The 15,607-nt window shown below is 47.3% G+C and overlaps 1 protein-coding gene across 1 annotated transcript in view; it reads right to left on the bottom strand.

The window, feature by feature from the left end:
• Positions 1 to 15,607, bottom strand: part of LOC137377449 (dedicator of cytokinesis protein 11-like) — a 322,059-nt gene that overhangs the window by 72,301 nt on the left and 234,151 nt on the right. Inside the window, exons 37-43 of the mRNA XM_068047028.1 lie at positions 15,501 to 15,548; positions 13,393 to 13,535; positions 11,161 to 11,276; positions 10,826 to 10,960; positions 8,619 to 8,801; positions 2,730 to 2,843; positions 169 to 384 (exon numbers count right to left, since the gene is read on the bottom strand). Of these exons, the coding sequence (XP_067903129.1) occupies positions 169 to 384; positions 2,730 to 2,843; positions 8,619 to 8,801; positions 10,826 to 10,960; positions 11,161 to 11,276; positions 13,393 to 13,535; positions 15,501 to 15,548 (955 nt within the window). The remainder of the gene's footprint in view (positions 1 to 168; positions 385 to 2,729; positions 2,844 to 8,618; positions 8,802 to 10,825; positions 10,961 to 11,160; positions 11,277 to 13,392; positions 13,536 to 15,500; positions 15,549 to 15,607) is intronic.

The following is a 15,607-nucleotide window of genomic DNA, read 5'->3' on the forward strand; positions in this document are numbered from 1 at the left end:
ATGAGTGAATTACTTGGATTTTTTATGACAATCTGACAGCTTCATGCTCACTTTTACTTATATCAGCTTCATATTTCCAGATGTTTTGAAACTGAATTCAAATTCTCAAACTGCCGTGGTGGGTTTGAACTCACTCACGCGCTCTGTTCAAAGGTGCAGGTTACTCACCTCAGACAGATCTCCATTTTTCAGGTGGATTTTGGCCATGCTGCCCAGCCAAGTCTTCCTCAGTTCAGGCGTGCTGGCATAGGACTTGGCTAAGCTGTACTGAAGGTCCACCAGCATCTCAGGGTCCTTCTCGTGCTCCTTCATCTGGGCAGTGGCCATAAGTACTGTGCGAATTCTCTTGGTCAGGTCTTTCACCTCACCTGGGAAAGCAGTTGCCTGCATAAGAAAGAAAGAAAGAAATGGGTTGTGAAGTATTTTCATAAAACATCTAACCAGCATTTCATCTTTATATGGGAATCAGGCTTATTTATGAAAAATAAGTACAACTTTTATCTATGTAGCACATTTAACATCATAAAATGTCCCAAGGTGCTTCACAAGAGTGTTATAAAGCACAATTTGAAAGTGAGCCTCAGAAGGAGATATTGGGGCAGATGCCAAAAGCTTAGGAGCAGGAGTAGGCCATTCGGCCCTTTCAGCCTGCTTCGCCATTCGATAAGATCATGGCTGATCTGACTGTGATCTCAACTCCGCTTTCCTGTCTGTGTATCATAACCCTCGACTCCCTTGTCTATCAAAAAGTGATCTAACTCAGCCTTGAATATATTCAAAGATCCAGCCTCCACTGTTTTCTGGGGAAGAGAATTCCACAGATTAATGACCCTCTGAGAGAAAAAAATTCTCCTCATCTCCATCTTAAAAGGGAACCCTCTTATTTTTAAACTGTGTCTTCTGGTTCTAGTTTCCCCCACATGAGGAAACATCCTCCTAGTATCCATTCTATCAAGTCCGCTCAGGATCTTATATGTTTCAATAAGATCACCTCTCATTCTTCTAAACTCCAATGGATAAAAGCCCAACCTATTCAATCTTTCTTCATAAGATAAGATCTTCATCCCCAGAATGAGTCGAGTGAACCTTCTCTGAACTGCCTCCTTTTTCAAATGAAACCAAAACTGTACACAGTACTCCAGGTGTGGTCTCACCAAGGCACTGTACAGCTGTAGCAAAACTTCCCTACTTTTATATTCCATTTCCCTTGCAATAAACACCAACATTCCATTTGCCTTCCGAATTACTTGCTGTACCTGCATAGTAACATTTTGTGATTCATGTACCAAGACACGCAGATCCCTCTGTACCAACGAGTCCTACAATAGCTCTCCATTTAAATAATATACTGCTTTTCTATTCTTCTGGCCAAAGTGGACAAGTTCACATTTTCCCACGTTATACTCCATCTGCCAAATTTTTGCCCACTCAGTTAACCTATCTATATCCCTTTGTAGACTCTTACCTCTTCTTGCCAACTTACTTACTTAGCCAAAGAGATAAATTTTAAGGAGCATCTTAAAGGAGGAAAGAGAGGTAGAGAGGTTTAGGGAGGGAATTCCAGAGTTAGCGCCTCGGCAGCAGAAGGCATGGCCGCAAACGATGGGATGAAGGAAGTGGCGAAGTTCAAGAGGCCGGAGTTGGAGGAGCGCAGGTATCTCGAAGGGTTGTGGGGCTGGAGGAGATTACAGAGATACGGAGGGGCGAGGCCAGGGAGGGATTTGAAAACAAGGATGAGAATTTGTAATCTGAGGCGTTGCTGGACTTCGGAATCAGCGAGGACAGGGGTGATAGGGGAATGGGACTTGGTGCGAGTTAGGATACGGGAAACAAAGCTTTGTCTGAGCTCAAATTTTTGGAGGGAGGATGATGGGAAGATGGCTAGGAAAGCATCAGAATAGGCAAGTCTGGAGGTAACAAACCCATGCATGAGGGTTTCAGCAGCAGGGACAGAGACAGACGATGTTACAGAATACGTGGCAATCACCCATGGCATTGCTCAGATCAAGTCAGGCCACATGCTAATTTGCACAGACAGCAGTTGTAATGTATAGGAAAAGGCTCAGCAGGTCTAACAGACTTTTCCTTTCCCTCAGCTCTAATTTCTGCTATAATAAATAGACTAATATTTGCCATAAGGAACAGAATTGACTCAAGTGCCAGTGCATTCTCGGGATGTGGGCATCACTGGCAAAGCTGACATTTACTGCCCATCCCAATTGCTCTGAGGTGGTGGTGGGTTTTTCTCTTGAACTGCTGCAGTCTGTGTGGTGAAGGTACTCGCACGAGTTTCCATGATTACCAACTGCCCTACAGTAAATTTAGAGAAGAATTTCTCCTTTCACGAAAGTACAACTATGTCAAGGAAACTGTTGTATCCTAAACATCACTCCAGAGTGTCTGTTTCAAGCATGGGAGAGGGAAGGTGTGGGGAAAAGTTGAAATTGAACAACTTCATGCAAAGGCTAAAAAACCTAAATACTAGACTGGATAGGGAGGGAGATGGCATGGAAAATTCATGGCAGAATTGGATAGATAATTGAGTGAGAATTGGTCAATTCCCTTCTACTGAAATTTCTTTTGTATCTGTGAGGAACAGCATAGGGCGAGGGTGGGTTCAGCTGGAAGACTTTATTTGCAATGACAGAGGTACAGGTGCTGAAGAAACACTCACCTCTATATCACACAGCACATTGTGTTGGATTTAAAGCAGGGAATGCCATACATACCTTCAGAGCCTTATCACTATTTGCAAAGTTATTGATAATAGAAAGCGAGTCCTGGAACCGGGACTCTCCAGTTAGAACCACATCAGCTATCAGCCGGCTCACTGCGATTATAATCTGAAATGGAAATAAAACTACACATCATTTATCTACAAAATGTGCAAAAATTTACAACTCTTCAACAGAAAGATTCTTTTTACTCTCTTGCCAGCCGATTGGACTATACAGGGTGTATTATTAGTGTGAAGTGGGCTAAGGTTAGATCAGATGGCACTGTTTTATTCCAGCAGCAGCATCAGCGTTAGATTAGTGAGACTACAGCTTGCTTCCTGGCTGTGTTTAAACCCACAAACTAAACTTTAACCCCTCAGTCGATTGACATATCAAATGTAAATGTAATTTCAATCAATCATCTGGCTGGTGAGAGACCGGTGAACCCCACCCCACTCTCCCCGGCTCCCCAGTTGTTCCATCAGGATGAGGGAGTTGGCTTTAGCCATGTAAAAGTGAGACTTTGGCTTCAATCTCCCAGTGTCTGAACTACAGAGACACCAACTGACTGGGTACAGGAACATCACTGAGTGCTTTACAGTTCAGTGGGGCGTGATGGAGGAAAGAGGGCGAGACAAAGAGAGAGTGAACGGGATGGGGGGGGGGGCGGTGAGAGAGAGAGTAAGACTGGGAGGGGAAGGGAGAGAGGAAAGGGAGAGAGGAAAAGAAGAGAAATCAGCTGGTGCTAACCAGCACTGTAATTGGCTGGGCTATGCCTGGTGCTAAGCAGCACCGTAACCGGCTGGGATGTGCCTGGTGCTAAGCAGTACTGTAACCGGCTGGGCTGTGCCTGGTGCTACTCAGCACTGTAACCGGCTGGGCTGTGCCTGGTGCTAAGCAGCACTGTAACCGGCTGGGCTGTGCCTGGTGCTAAGCAGCACTGTAACCGGTTGGGCTGTGCCTGCTGCTAAGCAGCACTGTAACCGGCTGGGCTGTGCCTGGTACTAATCAGCACCGTGACCGGCTGGGCTGTGCCTGGTGCTAAGCAGCACTGTAACCGGCTGGGCTGTGCCTGCTGCTAAGCAGCACTGTAACCGGCTGGGCTGTGCCTGGTGCTAAGCAGCACTGTAACCGGCTGGGCTGTGCCTGCTGCTAAGCAGCACTGTAACCGGCTGGGCTGTGCCTGGTGCTAAGCAGCACTGTGACCGGCTGGGCTGTGCCTGGTACTAATCAGCACCGTGACCGGCTGGGCTGTGCCTGGTGCTAACCAGCACCGTAACCGGCTGGGCTGTGCCTGGTGCTAACCAGCACCGTAACCGGCTGGGCTGTGCCTGGTGCTAACCAGCACCGTAACCGGCTGGGCTGTGCCTGGTGCTAACCAGCACCGTAACCGGCTGGGCTGTGCCTGGTGCTAACCAGCACCGTAACCGGCTGGGCTGTGCCTGGTGCTAACCAGCACCGTAACCGGCTGGGCTGTGCCTGGTGCTAACCAGCACCGTAACCGGCTGGGCTGTGCCTGGTGCTAACCAGCACCGTAACCGGCTGGGCTGTGCCTGGTGCTAACCAGCACCGTAACCGGCTGGGCTGTGCCTGGTGCTAACCAGCACCGTAACCGGCTGAGCTGTGCCTGGTGCTAACCAGCATCGTAACCGGCTGAGCTGTGCCTGGTGCTAAACAGCACCGTAACACGCTGGGCTGTGCCTGGTACTAACCAGCACTGTGACCGGCTGGGCTGTGCCTGGTGCTAACCAGCACTGTGACCGGCTGGGCTGTGCCTGGTGCTAACCAGCACTGTGACCGGCTGGGCTGTGCCTGGTGCTAACCAGCACTGTGACCGGCTGGGCTGTGCCTGGTGCTAACCAGCACCGTGACTGGCTGGGCTGTGCCTGGTGCTAACCAGCACCGTGACTGGCTGGGCTGTGCCTGGTACTAACCAGCACCGTAACTGGCTGAGCTGTGCCTGGTGCTAACCAGCACCGTAACTGGCTGGGCTGTGCCTGGTGCTAACCAGCACCGTAACTGGCTGAGCTGTGCCTGGTGCTAACCAGCACCGTGACTGGCTGGGCTGTGCCTGGTGCTAACCAGCACCGTGACTGGCTGGGCTGTGCCTGGTACTAACCAGCACCGTAACTGGCTGAGCTGTGCCTGGTGCTAACCAGCACCGTAACTGGCTGGGCTGTGCCTGGTGCTAACCAGCACTGTGACCGGCTGGGCTGTGCCTGGTGCTAACCAGCACTGTGACCGGCTGGGCTGTGCCTGGTGCTAACCAGCACTGTGACCGGCTGGGCTGTGCCTAGTGCTAACCAGCACCGTGACTGGCTGGGCTGTGCCTGGTGCTAACCAGCACCGTGACTGGCTGGGCTGTGCCTGGTACTAACCAGCACCGTAACTGGCTGAGCTGTGCCTGGTGCTAACCAGCACCGTAACTGGCTGGGCTGTGCCTGGTGCTAACCAGCACCGCAACTGGCTGGGCTGTGCCTGGTGCTAACCAGCACCATAACCATCTGGGCTGTGCCTGCTGCTAACCAGCACCGTAAACGGCTGGGCTGTGCCTGCTGCTAACCAGCACCGTAACCGGCTGGGCTGTGCCTGGGGCTAACCAGCACCGTAACCGGCTGGGCTGTGCCTGGGGCTAACCAGCACCGTAACCGGCTGGGCTGTGCCTGGGGCTAACCAGCACCGTAACCGGATGGGCTGTGCCTGGTGCTAAACAGCACCGTAACCGGCTGGGCTGTGCCTGGTGCTAACCAGCACTGTGACCGGCTGGGATGTGCCTGGTGCTAACCAGCACTGTATCCGGCTGGGATGTGCCTGGTACTAACCAGCACTGTGACTGCTGGGCTGTGCCTGGTGCTAACCAGCACTGTGACCGGCTGGGCTGTGCCTGGTGCTAACCAGCACTGTGACCGGCTGGGCTGTGCCTGGTGCTAACCAGCAACGTAACCGGCTGGGCTGTGCCTGGTGCTAACCAGCACCGTAACCGGCTGGGTTGTGCCTGGCGCTGCACTGTAACTGGCTGGGCTGTGCCTGGTGCTAACCAGCACCGTGACCGGTTGGGCTGTGCCTGGTACTAACCAGCACCGTAACTGGCTGGGCTGTGCCTGCTGCTAACCAGCACCGTAACACGCTGGGCTGTGCCTGCTGCTAACCAGCACCGTAACCGGCTGGGCTGTGCCTGGTACTAACCAGCACTGTGACTGCTGTGCTGTGCCTGGTGCTAACCAGCACTGTGACCGGCTGGGCTGTGCCTGGTGCAAACCAGCAATGTGACCGGCTGGGCTGTGCCTGGTGCTAACCAGCACTGTGACCGGCTGGGCTGTGCCTGGTGCTAACCAGCACCGTGACTGGCTGGGCTGTGCCTGGTGCTAACCAGCACCGTAACCGGCTGGGCTGTGCCTGGTGCTAACCAGCACCGTGACTGGCTGGGCTGTGCCTGGTACTAACCAGCACCGTAACTGGCTGGGCTGTGCCTGGTGCTAACCAGCACCGTAACCGGCTGGGCTGTGCCTGGTGCTAACCAGCACCGTAACTGGCTGGGCTGTGCCTGGTGCTAACCAGCACCGTAACCGTCTGGGCTGTGCCTGCTGCTAACCAGCACCGTAAACGGCTGGGCTGTGCCTGGTGCTAACCAGCACCGTAACCGGCTGGGCTGTGACTGGTGCTAAACAGCACCGTAACTGGCTGGGCTGTGCCTGGTGCTAACCAGCACTGTGACCGGCTGGGATGTGCCTGGTGCTAACCAGCACTGTATCCGGCTGGGATGTGCCTGGTACTAACCAGCACTGTGACTGCTGGGCTGTGCCTGGTACTAACCAGCACTGTGACCGGCTGGGCTGTGCCTGGTGCTAACCAGCACTGTGACCGGCTGGGCTGTGCCTGGTGCTAACCAGCACCGTGACCGGCTGGGCTGTGCCTGGTGCTAACCAGCACCGTAACCGGCTGGGCTGTGCCTGGCGCTGCACTGTAACTGACTGGGCTGTGCCTGGTGCTAACCAGCACCGTGACCGGTTGGGCTGTGCCTGGTACTAACCAGCACCGTAACTGGCTGGGCTGTGCCTGCTGCTAACCAGCACCGTAACCGGCTGGGCCGTGCCTGGTGCTAACCAGCACTGTAACTGGCTGGGCTGTGCCTGGTGCTAACTAGCACCATAACCGGCTGGGCTGTGCCTGCTAACAAGCACCAAAACCGGTTGGGCTGTGCCTGCTGCTAACCAGCACCGTAACCGACTGGGCTGTGCCTGCTGCTAACCAGCACCGTAACCGGCTGGGCTGTGCCTGGTGCTCACCAGCACCATAACCTGCTGGGTTGCGCCTGGTGCTAACCAGCACTGTAACTGGCTGGGCTATGCCTGGTGCTAACCAGCACCATTACTGGCTGGGCTATGCCTGGTGCTAACCAGCACTGTAACCGGCTGGGCTGCGCCCGGTGCTAACATTGTAACTGCCTGGGCTGTGTTCAGCTCAGAGCACCCATCTTGGGCTGAAAGCCACCTCATTGTGGGGCTGCCACTTGGTAATTTAATGATCACTGTGTTAATTATACATGAATTATGTTTAACTATATACAGGTGGAGGGCATTCACTGGGGTTTTACTTGAGCATGCATTAAGAGACACTTAGTGAAACTGGGGGTGGGGGTGTGGGTGGTTGAATTAGGAGATATATGCTTGTAATTTTTCACTCTGTAAATGAACTTTAGACTGAGTAAAGATTGGCTCCAGTATTATCCTTCACCAACTGGGTTTCTGGAGTATAACACACTGTATTGTACTGATCATTTGAAGGAAAGAAAGAACTTGCATTTATATAGTGTCTTTCATGACCTCAGGACACCCCAAAGTGCTTCACAGCCAATGAAGTACTTTTTTTTTTGAAGTGTAGTCACTTTTGTAATGTAGGATAACGCAACAGCCAATTTGCACACAGCAAGATCCCACAAAGAGCCATGTGATAATGACAAGATAATCTGTTTGAAGAGATGTTGGTTGAGGGATAAGTATTGGCCAGGTACCCAGGAGAACGTCCCTGCTCTTCTTCGAATAGTGCCGTGCGATCTTTCATGTCCACCTGAGAGGGTTTCATCTGAAGGACTGCACCTAAGACAGCGCAGCACTCCCTCAGTACAGCACTGATGTGATTATGGGGCACAGGCCTCTGGAATAGGACTTGAACCCACAGCATTCTGACACAGAACACTCCCACTGAGCCACAGCAGACACCCAACTGTTATCTGGGGAGCTGAGCAAATAGATCATTAAAATCAGAGTCCATCAGATTACTGTTTTATTGCGGATTAAGTCACAAAGCAAAATCAGGTACTTGAATGAGCAAGGCATAGTGGATTATGGAATTAATGCAGGCAGGTGGGATTAGCATAGATAGGCATTATGGTTGGCATGGATGCGGTGGGCCGAAGGGCCTGTTTCTATGCTGTACGACTCTATGACTCTAAATCTTTTGACAACCCAAACAGCTGAAAAATTACTGTTTATATTTTAGGAGTGCATATTCTTTAAAAAAACAACTTTCTCCAATCTCCATTGCTTGTTCTAACTCTGTTGTAAAATGTGCACAGGAAGTATTTTTACCTTCCCACCTCCCTGTTTATTGAACAGGGAAAGTTTTTCTACTTTTTGAAGCACTAAAACTTTGCCATGATGCAGAGCAACCTGACCTGTACAGGTGCAGCAGTGGGATTACACAGCTGTGAAACATGCAAGCATTGCTGCATGTGTGGGCAACTTTTGGCATTGTTGTGTTCATGTAATGTGTCATTCAGTCTGAAAGGTTGTTTCATAGTATGTTACAGGGCAGGGATTCTGAGTACAACACTTGCAAGATCGGCCTGTGCAGGACAGAGAGTTAAGCCGCGGGTTCAAAATGCTTGAGTTGGGGACTGACCTGTAGGTGGGTTCTCAGAAAGGTCTTCTTCTTGGTGTACTCAAAGTTGTTCCTCATCAGCAAGTAGAGGAGTGCAGAGGCTTCACTTCGAGTTGAGCTCAGTTTCGAGGTGCAACCTTTCAGGATTTCGTAGCAGAATGTGGCGCAGATACTGTCTCTTCCTTTAAAAAATGTTGATGGGAACTGGAGGGGAGGGGTGGGAGAAGGGGTCAAGAAAAGAAATATTAAACCATTTAAACCATAACTATGCATTTCAAAGGCTACATTTGCACTCCAGTGACTGGGCTTAGAATGTTTGGTTGCCAACCCTCCAGGATTGCCCTGGAGTCTCGAGGAATTGAAGATTCATCTCCAGGATGTTGTTGTGAGCAAAACCTGGATTGGGGGAGGGGGGGAAGGGCGGCAATCATCTGGCATTAAATATAATTGTGTTTTTTAAAATTTTCTTTCAACACTTTTATTTATTATATATAAAAATATTGGTGATGATAGGGGTGGGGAAGGCTACTTCACTAACAGTGAAGATTAATCCAATTGGGTAACAATGAGTGTTAGTTTTCCAATTGGCTGTGGGAAAAGGGTGCACCCTGGAGAATGGACCAATGGCGGGAGTGAGTGTGGGACTGGGGGGGGTTCAATGCGGGAGGCCGTGTGATATAACTTCCTGGAATAAACCCAAGCAGAGTTAGCAAACCTACTAGACCAGGGCCTGCAGTTTGGGTTGGAGCTGACTAGTACAGTGTTTACAGTGATAAAAACAGAAAGTGCTGGAAATACTCAGCATCTGTGGAGAGAGAAGCAGAGTTAACGTTTCAGATCAGTGACCTTTCATCAGAATCTGCTGAGTATTTCCAGCACTTTGTTTTTATTTCAGATTTTCAGCATCTGCAGTGTTTTGTTTTTATGTCCTGTTGCAGTCAATTGGTATCATCCTCACTGTTTGCCACAGCTCCAAGTTTAGTATCATTGGCAAATTTTGAAATTTTACTCTGTATTCCAAGATTTAAGTCATATATATATATATATATATATATATATATATTAAAAAAGCAGTAGTCCTAGCACTGACCCTTGGGGAACACCACTGTCTATCATCCTCCAGTCTGAAAAACAACCATTGACCACAACTTGCTGTTTCCTGTCCTTAAGCCAATTTCTTATCCAAGTTAACAGTGACCCTCCTATTCCATGAGGCTCAATTTTGGTAACCAGGCTTTTATGTGGTTTACTGATTTTACGTGATTTAGAAATAATCATCTCTCCTTCCCCATCACAATTGGAACTGGACTGTTGCTCCTCTTAGGGCCCTCAGCATTAGTGTCAGATACTCAAAAATGCAGGGTAAACAGGCCAGGTTACGTACATAAAGCAGAATACCAAGCACAGCAAGAATGAGTCAGGTTTGGTTCAGATTCCCGTTTTACACCTCGCCCTGATTCTACTCTCCACTGAAGGCAACGAAGAGTAAAATCGGATGGGCTGTTCATCGGACATCAGAAGTAAACCCATTTCCCTCAGGTGGGCTAAGTTAAAAACAGGGCTATTGTCTCTTAAACTACTCAAAAATCAACCAGTTAAGGCCAGTCAGTAATTAAAAAGTATGTTTTATAAGACTAACAATTGCAGCATTTACATCTAAAAATGGCCTAAAGCATCTCTTCAACAGTATCTGCATTTTTTTTTTCTTATAACACAAGAATGTTAGGAACAGGAATAGACCATTCAGCCCCTTGAGCCTGTTCCACACTTCATTTGATTATGGTTGATCTATCCTTATTCGTTATTCATCTACCTTTTTTCCACATGCCTTGATACCCTTCCCCAAGTAAAATCCCTTGCTCTCAGTCTTGAAAGCATTAACTGACCCCCAGTATCTGCTGTATTATGGGAGAGAAAGTTCCTGATTTCCACTTCCCTTTGTATAAAAAAGTGATTCTTAACATCCTTCCTGAAGAGCCTAGATCTAATTTTAAGATTATATCCCTTTGTTTTGGGTTCCCTCACCACAGGAAATAGTTTCTCCATACCTATTATATTTTATCCTTTTAACATTTTTAACACCTCAATTATATCACTTTTCACATGGGCCAACACCTCTGCTAAAATAGTCAGACGAGCACGTGGTGTTATTTGAGGCTATCATTAGCATTATCACATGCTGTGTTCAGTTTTCGCATCACTAAATGGAAGGAGGTCTAAGTCATTACCTTGCTGATGAAAGCTCGTAGAGATGCAAACGCATGCTTCATGGCTGTTTCAGACTGACCATTAGTCAGCAAGAGGAGGATGTCAAACACTTTCTTCATCAGAGGGTTGTGCCCGTCATCTTCTAGAAGTTGGTTCTGAGGGACAGATTTCAAAATAGTGGATAAACACCAACAATCAGACTATCCATGCCCTCGAGCCTTTTAAATAACTTACTTTGCAGGTCTCGAGGTGTCAGCTACCCCACCTTTCCATATGACACAGAAAGCAATGCATTGCATTGCCGTTGAATGTGGATTTTCGAAGCAACAAAAAAAAACAATAACTTGGTGCTAACCTTGAAATTTTGAATGAAGTACGATACGGTGTCCAAAACCGTGAGACACACTTCAGTGGCCAAGTTACCTTCCAACAAAGATTGGTGGCTAATGTCTGCTTCACCTGTTCCGAAATCTGCAACGATACAGGAATACAAGAGCCATTTCAAATCCAAGAAAACATTTCACTAACTACCTTAAAATAACTTCAGGTTCAGGATTATGGTGTTGGGAAGGAGGCGGACGATGAATTCAAGCAAAGGCATTAGCTGTCATAAACATAAACACAATAGCTCTATATATGCGGCACAGTGGCGCAGTGGTTAGCACCGCTCCAGGGACCCGAGTTCGATTCCGGGTACTGCCTGTGTGGAGTTTGCAAGTTCTCCCTGTGTCTGCATGGGTTTTCTCCGGGTGCTGCGGTTTCCTCCCACAAGCCAAAAGACTTGCAGGTTGATAGGTAAATTGGCCATTATAAATTGTCACTAGTATAGGTAGGTGGTAGGGAAATATAGGGACAGGTGGGGATGTTTGGTAGGAATATGGGATTAGTGTAGGATTAGTATAAATGGGTGGTTGATGTTCGGCACAGACTCGGTGGGCCGAAGGGCCTGTTTCAGTGCTGTATCTCTAATCTAATTTGTTTGCAGTCTATTTCACAACTAATTACATTTTAACAGTCTGTGATTGCATACCAGCATTAAATCAGAAAGAAAATGTGACGACGTGCTTTTACACACTTAAACAATCTGCAGATTAACAAATTCAATCAAAGTCCATCGATTGCATAATTGCTTTGAAGTGCCTGCCCATCCATTGTAATTTGTGCACATTATCAAACAGAACGAGTGCAGCGGTCAAAAGAACTTTGCAACCCAAGGGTGCAGATATGCTCAGCATTTTTGGGTATCGAGTGATGCAACAGTAGCAGTCTAACTCGGGAGTTAGGGTGAAACCTTGGGGGAAAGCAAGAACTCTAGTGTTTTCTCAACTTAAAAGTCAACCAGCCAGCAGCAGAGGTCTTCATGCACAGCTAATCAGAATTTGTTTGCACTGGCATCAGTAACAATGTGCAGTCGGTAGTATAACAGCAGTCTGCCAGATGTGTATCACTCTCTGAACATCATCTTAAACCTATAACTGGAACAGCAGCAGCCTGAATTTAAATGGCAGCGTAAACATAATAAAGATCTCATGGTGCCTCACAAAGGGGTTGTGGGGTGGAGGAAACTGAGTGGTTGAAGAATTGGGGAGGTTAGTGACCATTTTTGAAGAGGTTTTAGGTATTTAGGGACCTAGATCCAGGGGTCAGAGGTGAAGTGTGCGCCTAGTTAGGGTATAGCATGAACTGCAGTTTAAATCAAAGATCCTTCATTCAAATGTTAATATGCATGGGATTAAAATTCTGCATCTTTAACTGAATTTGCAAATGGCCTTCATCTCCTGAGACAGATGGTTATTACAGAGGGAGCTGGTGTGTATCCAGACGCGATATCATTAGTCCACCTGCGATATCACCTGACAGATTCACATCAAAGGAGGAGGATTTCAGTTGCAGACTGAGGATTTGCACCTTGGGCTTTATCAAGGATACTGGCTGTCAAAACTGTCAGATTGTTGGGTGTGATTATGAATAGTTGGCCCCACTTTTTTTTGTTTAAAGGCTATTTAAACCCCCCAGAAATAAGATCACTTAATCATACCTCACCTTTGTTGTAAAGGGAATGCTGTAAATTTTTAAGGAAAATAAAAATGACTTAACTGCATTACATTAAATATACATTATGTACAGCTAGTTAAAAAGGGGGAGTATTGTGGTAAAAACAAGAAGTGCTGGAAATACTCAGTAGGTCTGACAGCATCCGTGGAGAGAGAAGCAGAGTTAACGTTGCAGGTCAGCGTTCTGATGAAAGGTCACTGACCTGAAACGTTAACTTTGCTTCTCTCTCCAAAGATGCTGCCAGACCTACTGAGTATTTCCAGCACTTTTTGTTTTTATTCCAGCTTTCCAGCATCTGCAGTATTTTGCTTTTATTGGAGTATTGTGGTGTTGGGGATGGAAACTATTGCATTTGAAGGAGCATTGAAATCAGTGAAGAGCAGTCTACAGTTGCCAGGGGAAAGTGCATCATCAAGAGAAGCTCATGACTCAGCCAAGTGGCTTGTTAACAAACTGGCCATGATTTGTTATTCTCCCAGTGTCAGTTTGCTGAATATGTAGCACAAGAGATAAGGAGATGTTAACAACTTACTGTGGTTAAGGGTGAATGAGCTGTCCATGTGGCTAATCTGCTGAAGTCGGGCGTGCATTGCGCCTGCTCGGCTCCGAAGAGCTGGCATAGTCTGGGACCTCCTCTCAGATGCAGACTGTTTGGAGCCCAGTCCCTCTTGAATCCTTAGAATAAAAATGTAAATACAAACTCGTTTATCATTCAGCAAGAAACATCTCATTCAAAATTTAACAAATCCTTAGAGCGGAATAAACATACTACACTTTGCAATTTTACAGATTTTTCCACTCAAGCTCAACTGTTTGGGGTAAAGGAAAATATATTGGAACAATATTTAGAACTGCAATTCAGCACAGTTTGTGACAAAACAATACATCTACGTGTATGAATAAAGCATTTCTTAGCTTCCAGAGAGCCCAATATAATGGGGAGATGAGAAGTATTAAAGAGCAACCAAACTTGTGTAACTATTTTTATATATATATGTATGTAGAGAGAGAGAGTATCTTTTATGATATCAGGATGTCCAAAAGCACTTCACAGCCAATGAGGTACTTCTGAAGTGTAGTGGGATCCTTTACGTCCACTTGATGGGGCAGATGGGGCCTTGGTTCAATGTTTTATTGCACAGTTTACAAAGACAGGAGGGTTGATGGTAGGGTTTTATTTGAGCTGGGGATTGACAGCAGTGTCAAAAGGTAAGGGGACAGTATCAGTGGAGAGGATATCATTTACAACATCAACTAGAATGGGGGCCAGGGAGGGAGTTGTTTGGCCAACAGTTTAATGGGAATAGGGTTAAGGGAGAAGGAAGTAGATCTCTAGGACAAGATGAACACAGGTGAACAATATGGATTAAGGGGGAGTTGGGGTGGCAGCTAGAGACAGACATGACTTCAGAGCAACAGAGGCCAAGGGGAGGGGGTTGTGCTCAATCCTGTTGAAATCGACATCCATGATCAACTTATGCTTGGCGAGAATGGAGGTTGTGGGATGAGGTGTGGTGGGGAGAGAGGTTTAAGGAGTGGAGAGGCAGGAAATTATCACTGCTCTCTGGAGTAGTGGGCAATAACGTTTGATGTGGTCTAGCAGGATCTGGTGATAGATGGCAAACCCAGTTGCAAGTCAGATATGGTCAAGTCTACATCCACTGGATGTGAGGAAATGAAGAGGGAATGACATACTAGGGGTAAGAACAGGGATGGGAGAGAGAAGGAGTTTATTGGCCAGAAGCATATCAAAGGTGGAGGTGAGGGAGTGGTTGAGCTGAAGTATTGGCCGCAGAAGTCTTGTACATACAAACATACGAATTAGGAGCAGGAGTAGGCCACTCGGCCCCTCGAGCCTGCTCCGCCATTCAATAAGATCATGGCTGATCCGATTGTAACCTCAACTTCACATTCTCATTCATCTAACCCCAAAAACCTTTCACCCCCTTGTTTATCAAGAATCTCTCTACCTATGCCTTGAAAATATTCAAAAGCTCTGCTTCCACTGCATTTTGAGGGAGAATTCCAAAGACTCATGACTCTCAAAGAAAAAATTTCTCCTCATCTCTGTCTTAAATGGGTGACCTCTTATTTTTAAACAGTGACCCCTAGTTCTAGATTCTCCCACAAGAGGAAACATCCTTTCCACATCCACCCTGTCAAGACCACTCAGAATCAAGACTGGGCAGTTGTGAGTTTGAAAGTTCAACTGTTAGTGATGTGGGGGGGTGAGGGGGAGAGTTTTCTCCCGGAGTGACACAGAAAGGTTAGAATGGGGTTGGGAAATGTGAATGATGAGAGATGCAAGGAAGTGGATGGAGAAGGCCCTGTCTGTGATCTATATCATTGAATGGAGAATTCGATTGGGGTAGCCATTAAAATGAGTGGGAGTGTTTATATAGGAGAGGTTTAGGGAGAACAACCTGCCATTCACTCCCATAGCCTTTAATACTTCTCTTTATTTAAGAAACTATCTAAACAACAGTGTGTTAGAAATTGGCACCACGTCTCCATCACATACAGTAAGCGAAAGGTGGCACACAATGAACTTTTTATTTAGTTTTAATTTGATAGAACACTATGAAACAAATACACTTCTTGATATGGGCTCCGATTTTTCATTGAAACAGTTTGCAGTACCTTATTATATATCTCCTTCCCATATATCTGAACTGATGAAGACACATCCTGGAATAAGAGAACAGACAATTATTTGTGGATTGATGGTTTACATCGGTCACATGTAT

This window comes from Heterodontus francisci, chromosome 15 (assembly GCF_036365525.1).
Source record: "Heterodontus francisci isolate sHetFra1 chromosome 15, sHetFra1.hap1, whole genome shotgun sequence".
Lineage (NCBI taxonomy): Eukaryota > Metazoa > Chordata > Chondrichthyes > Heterodontiformes > Heterodontidae > Heterodontus > Heterodontus francisci.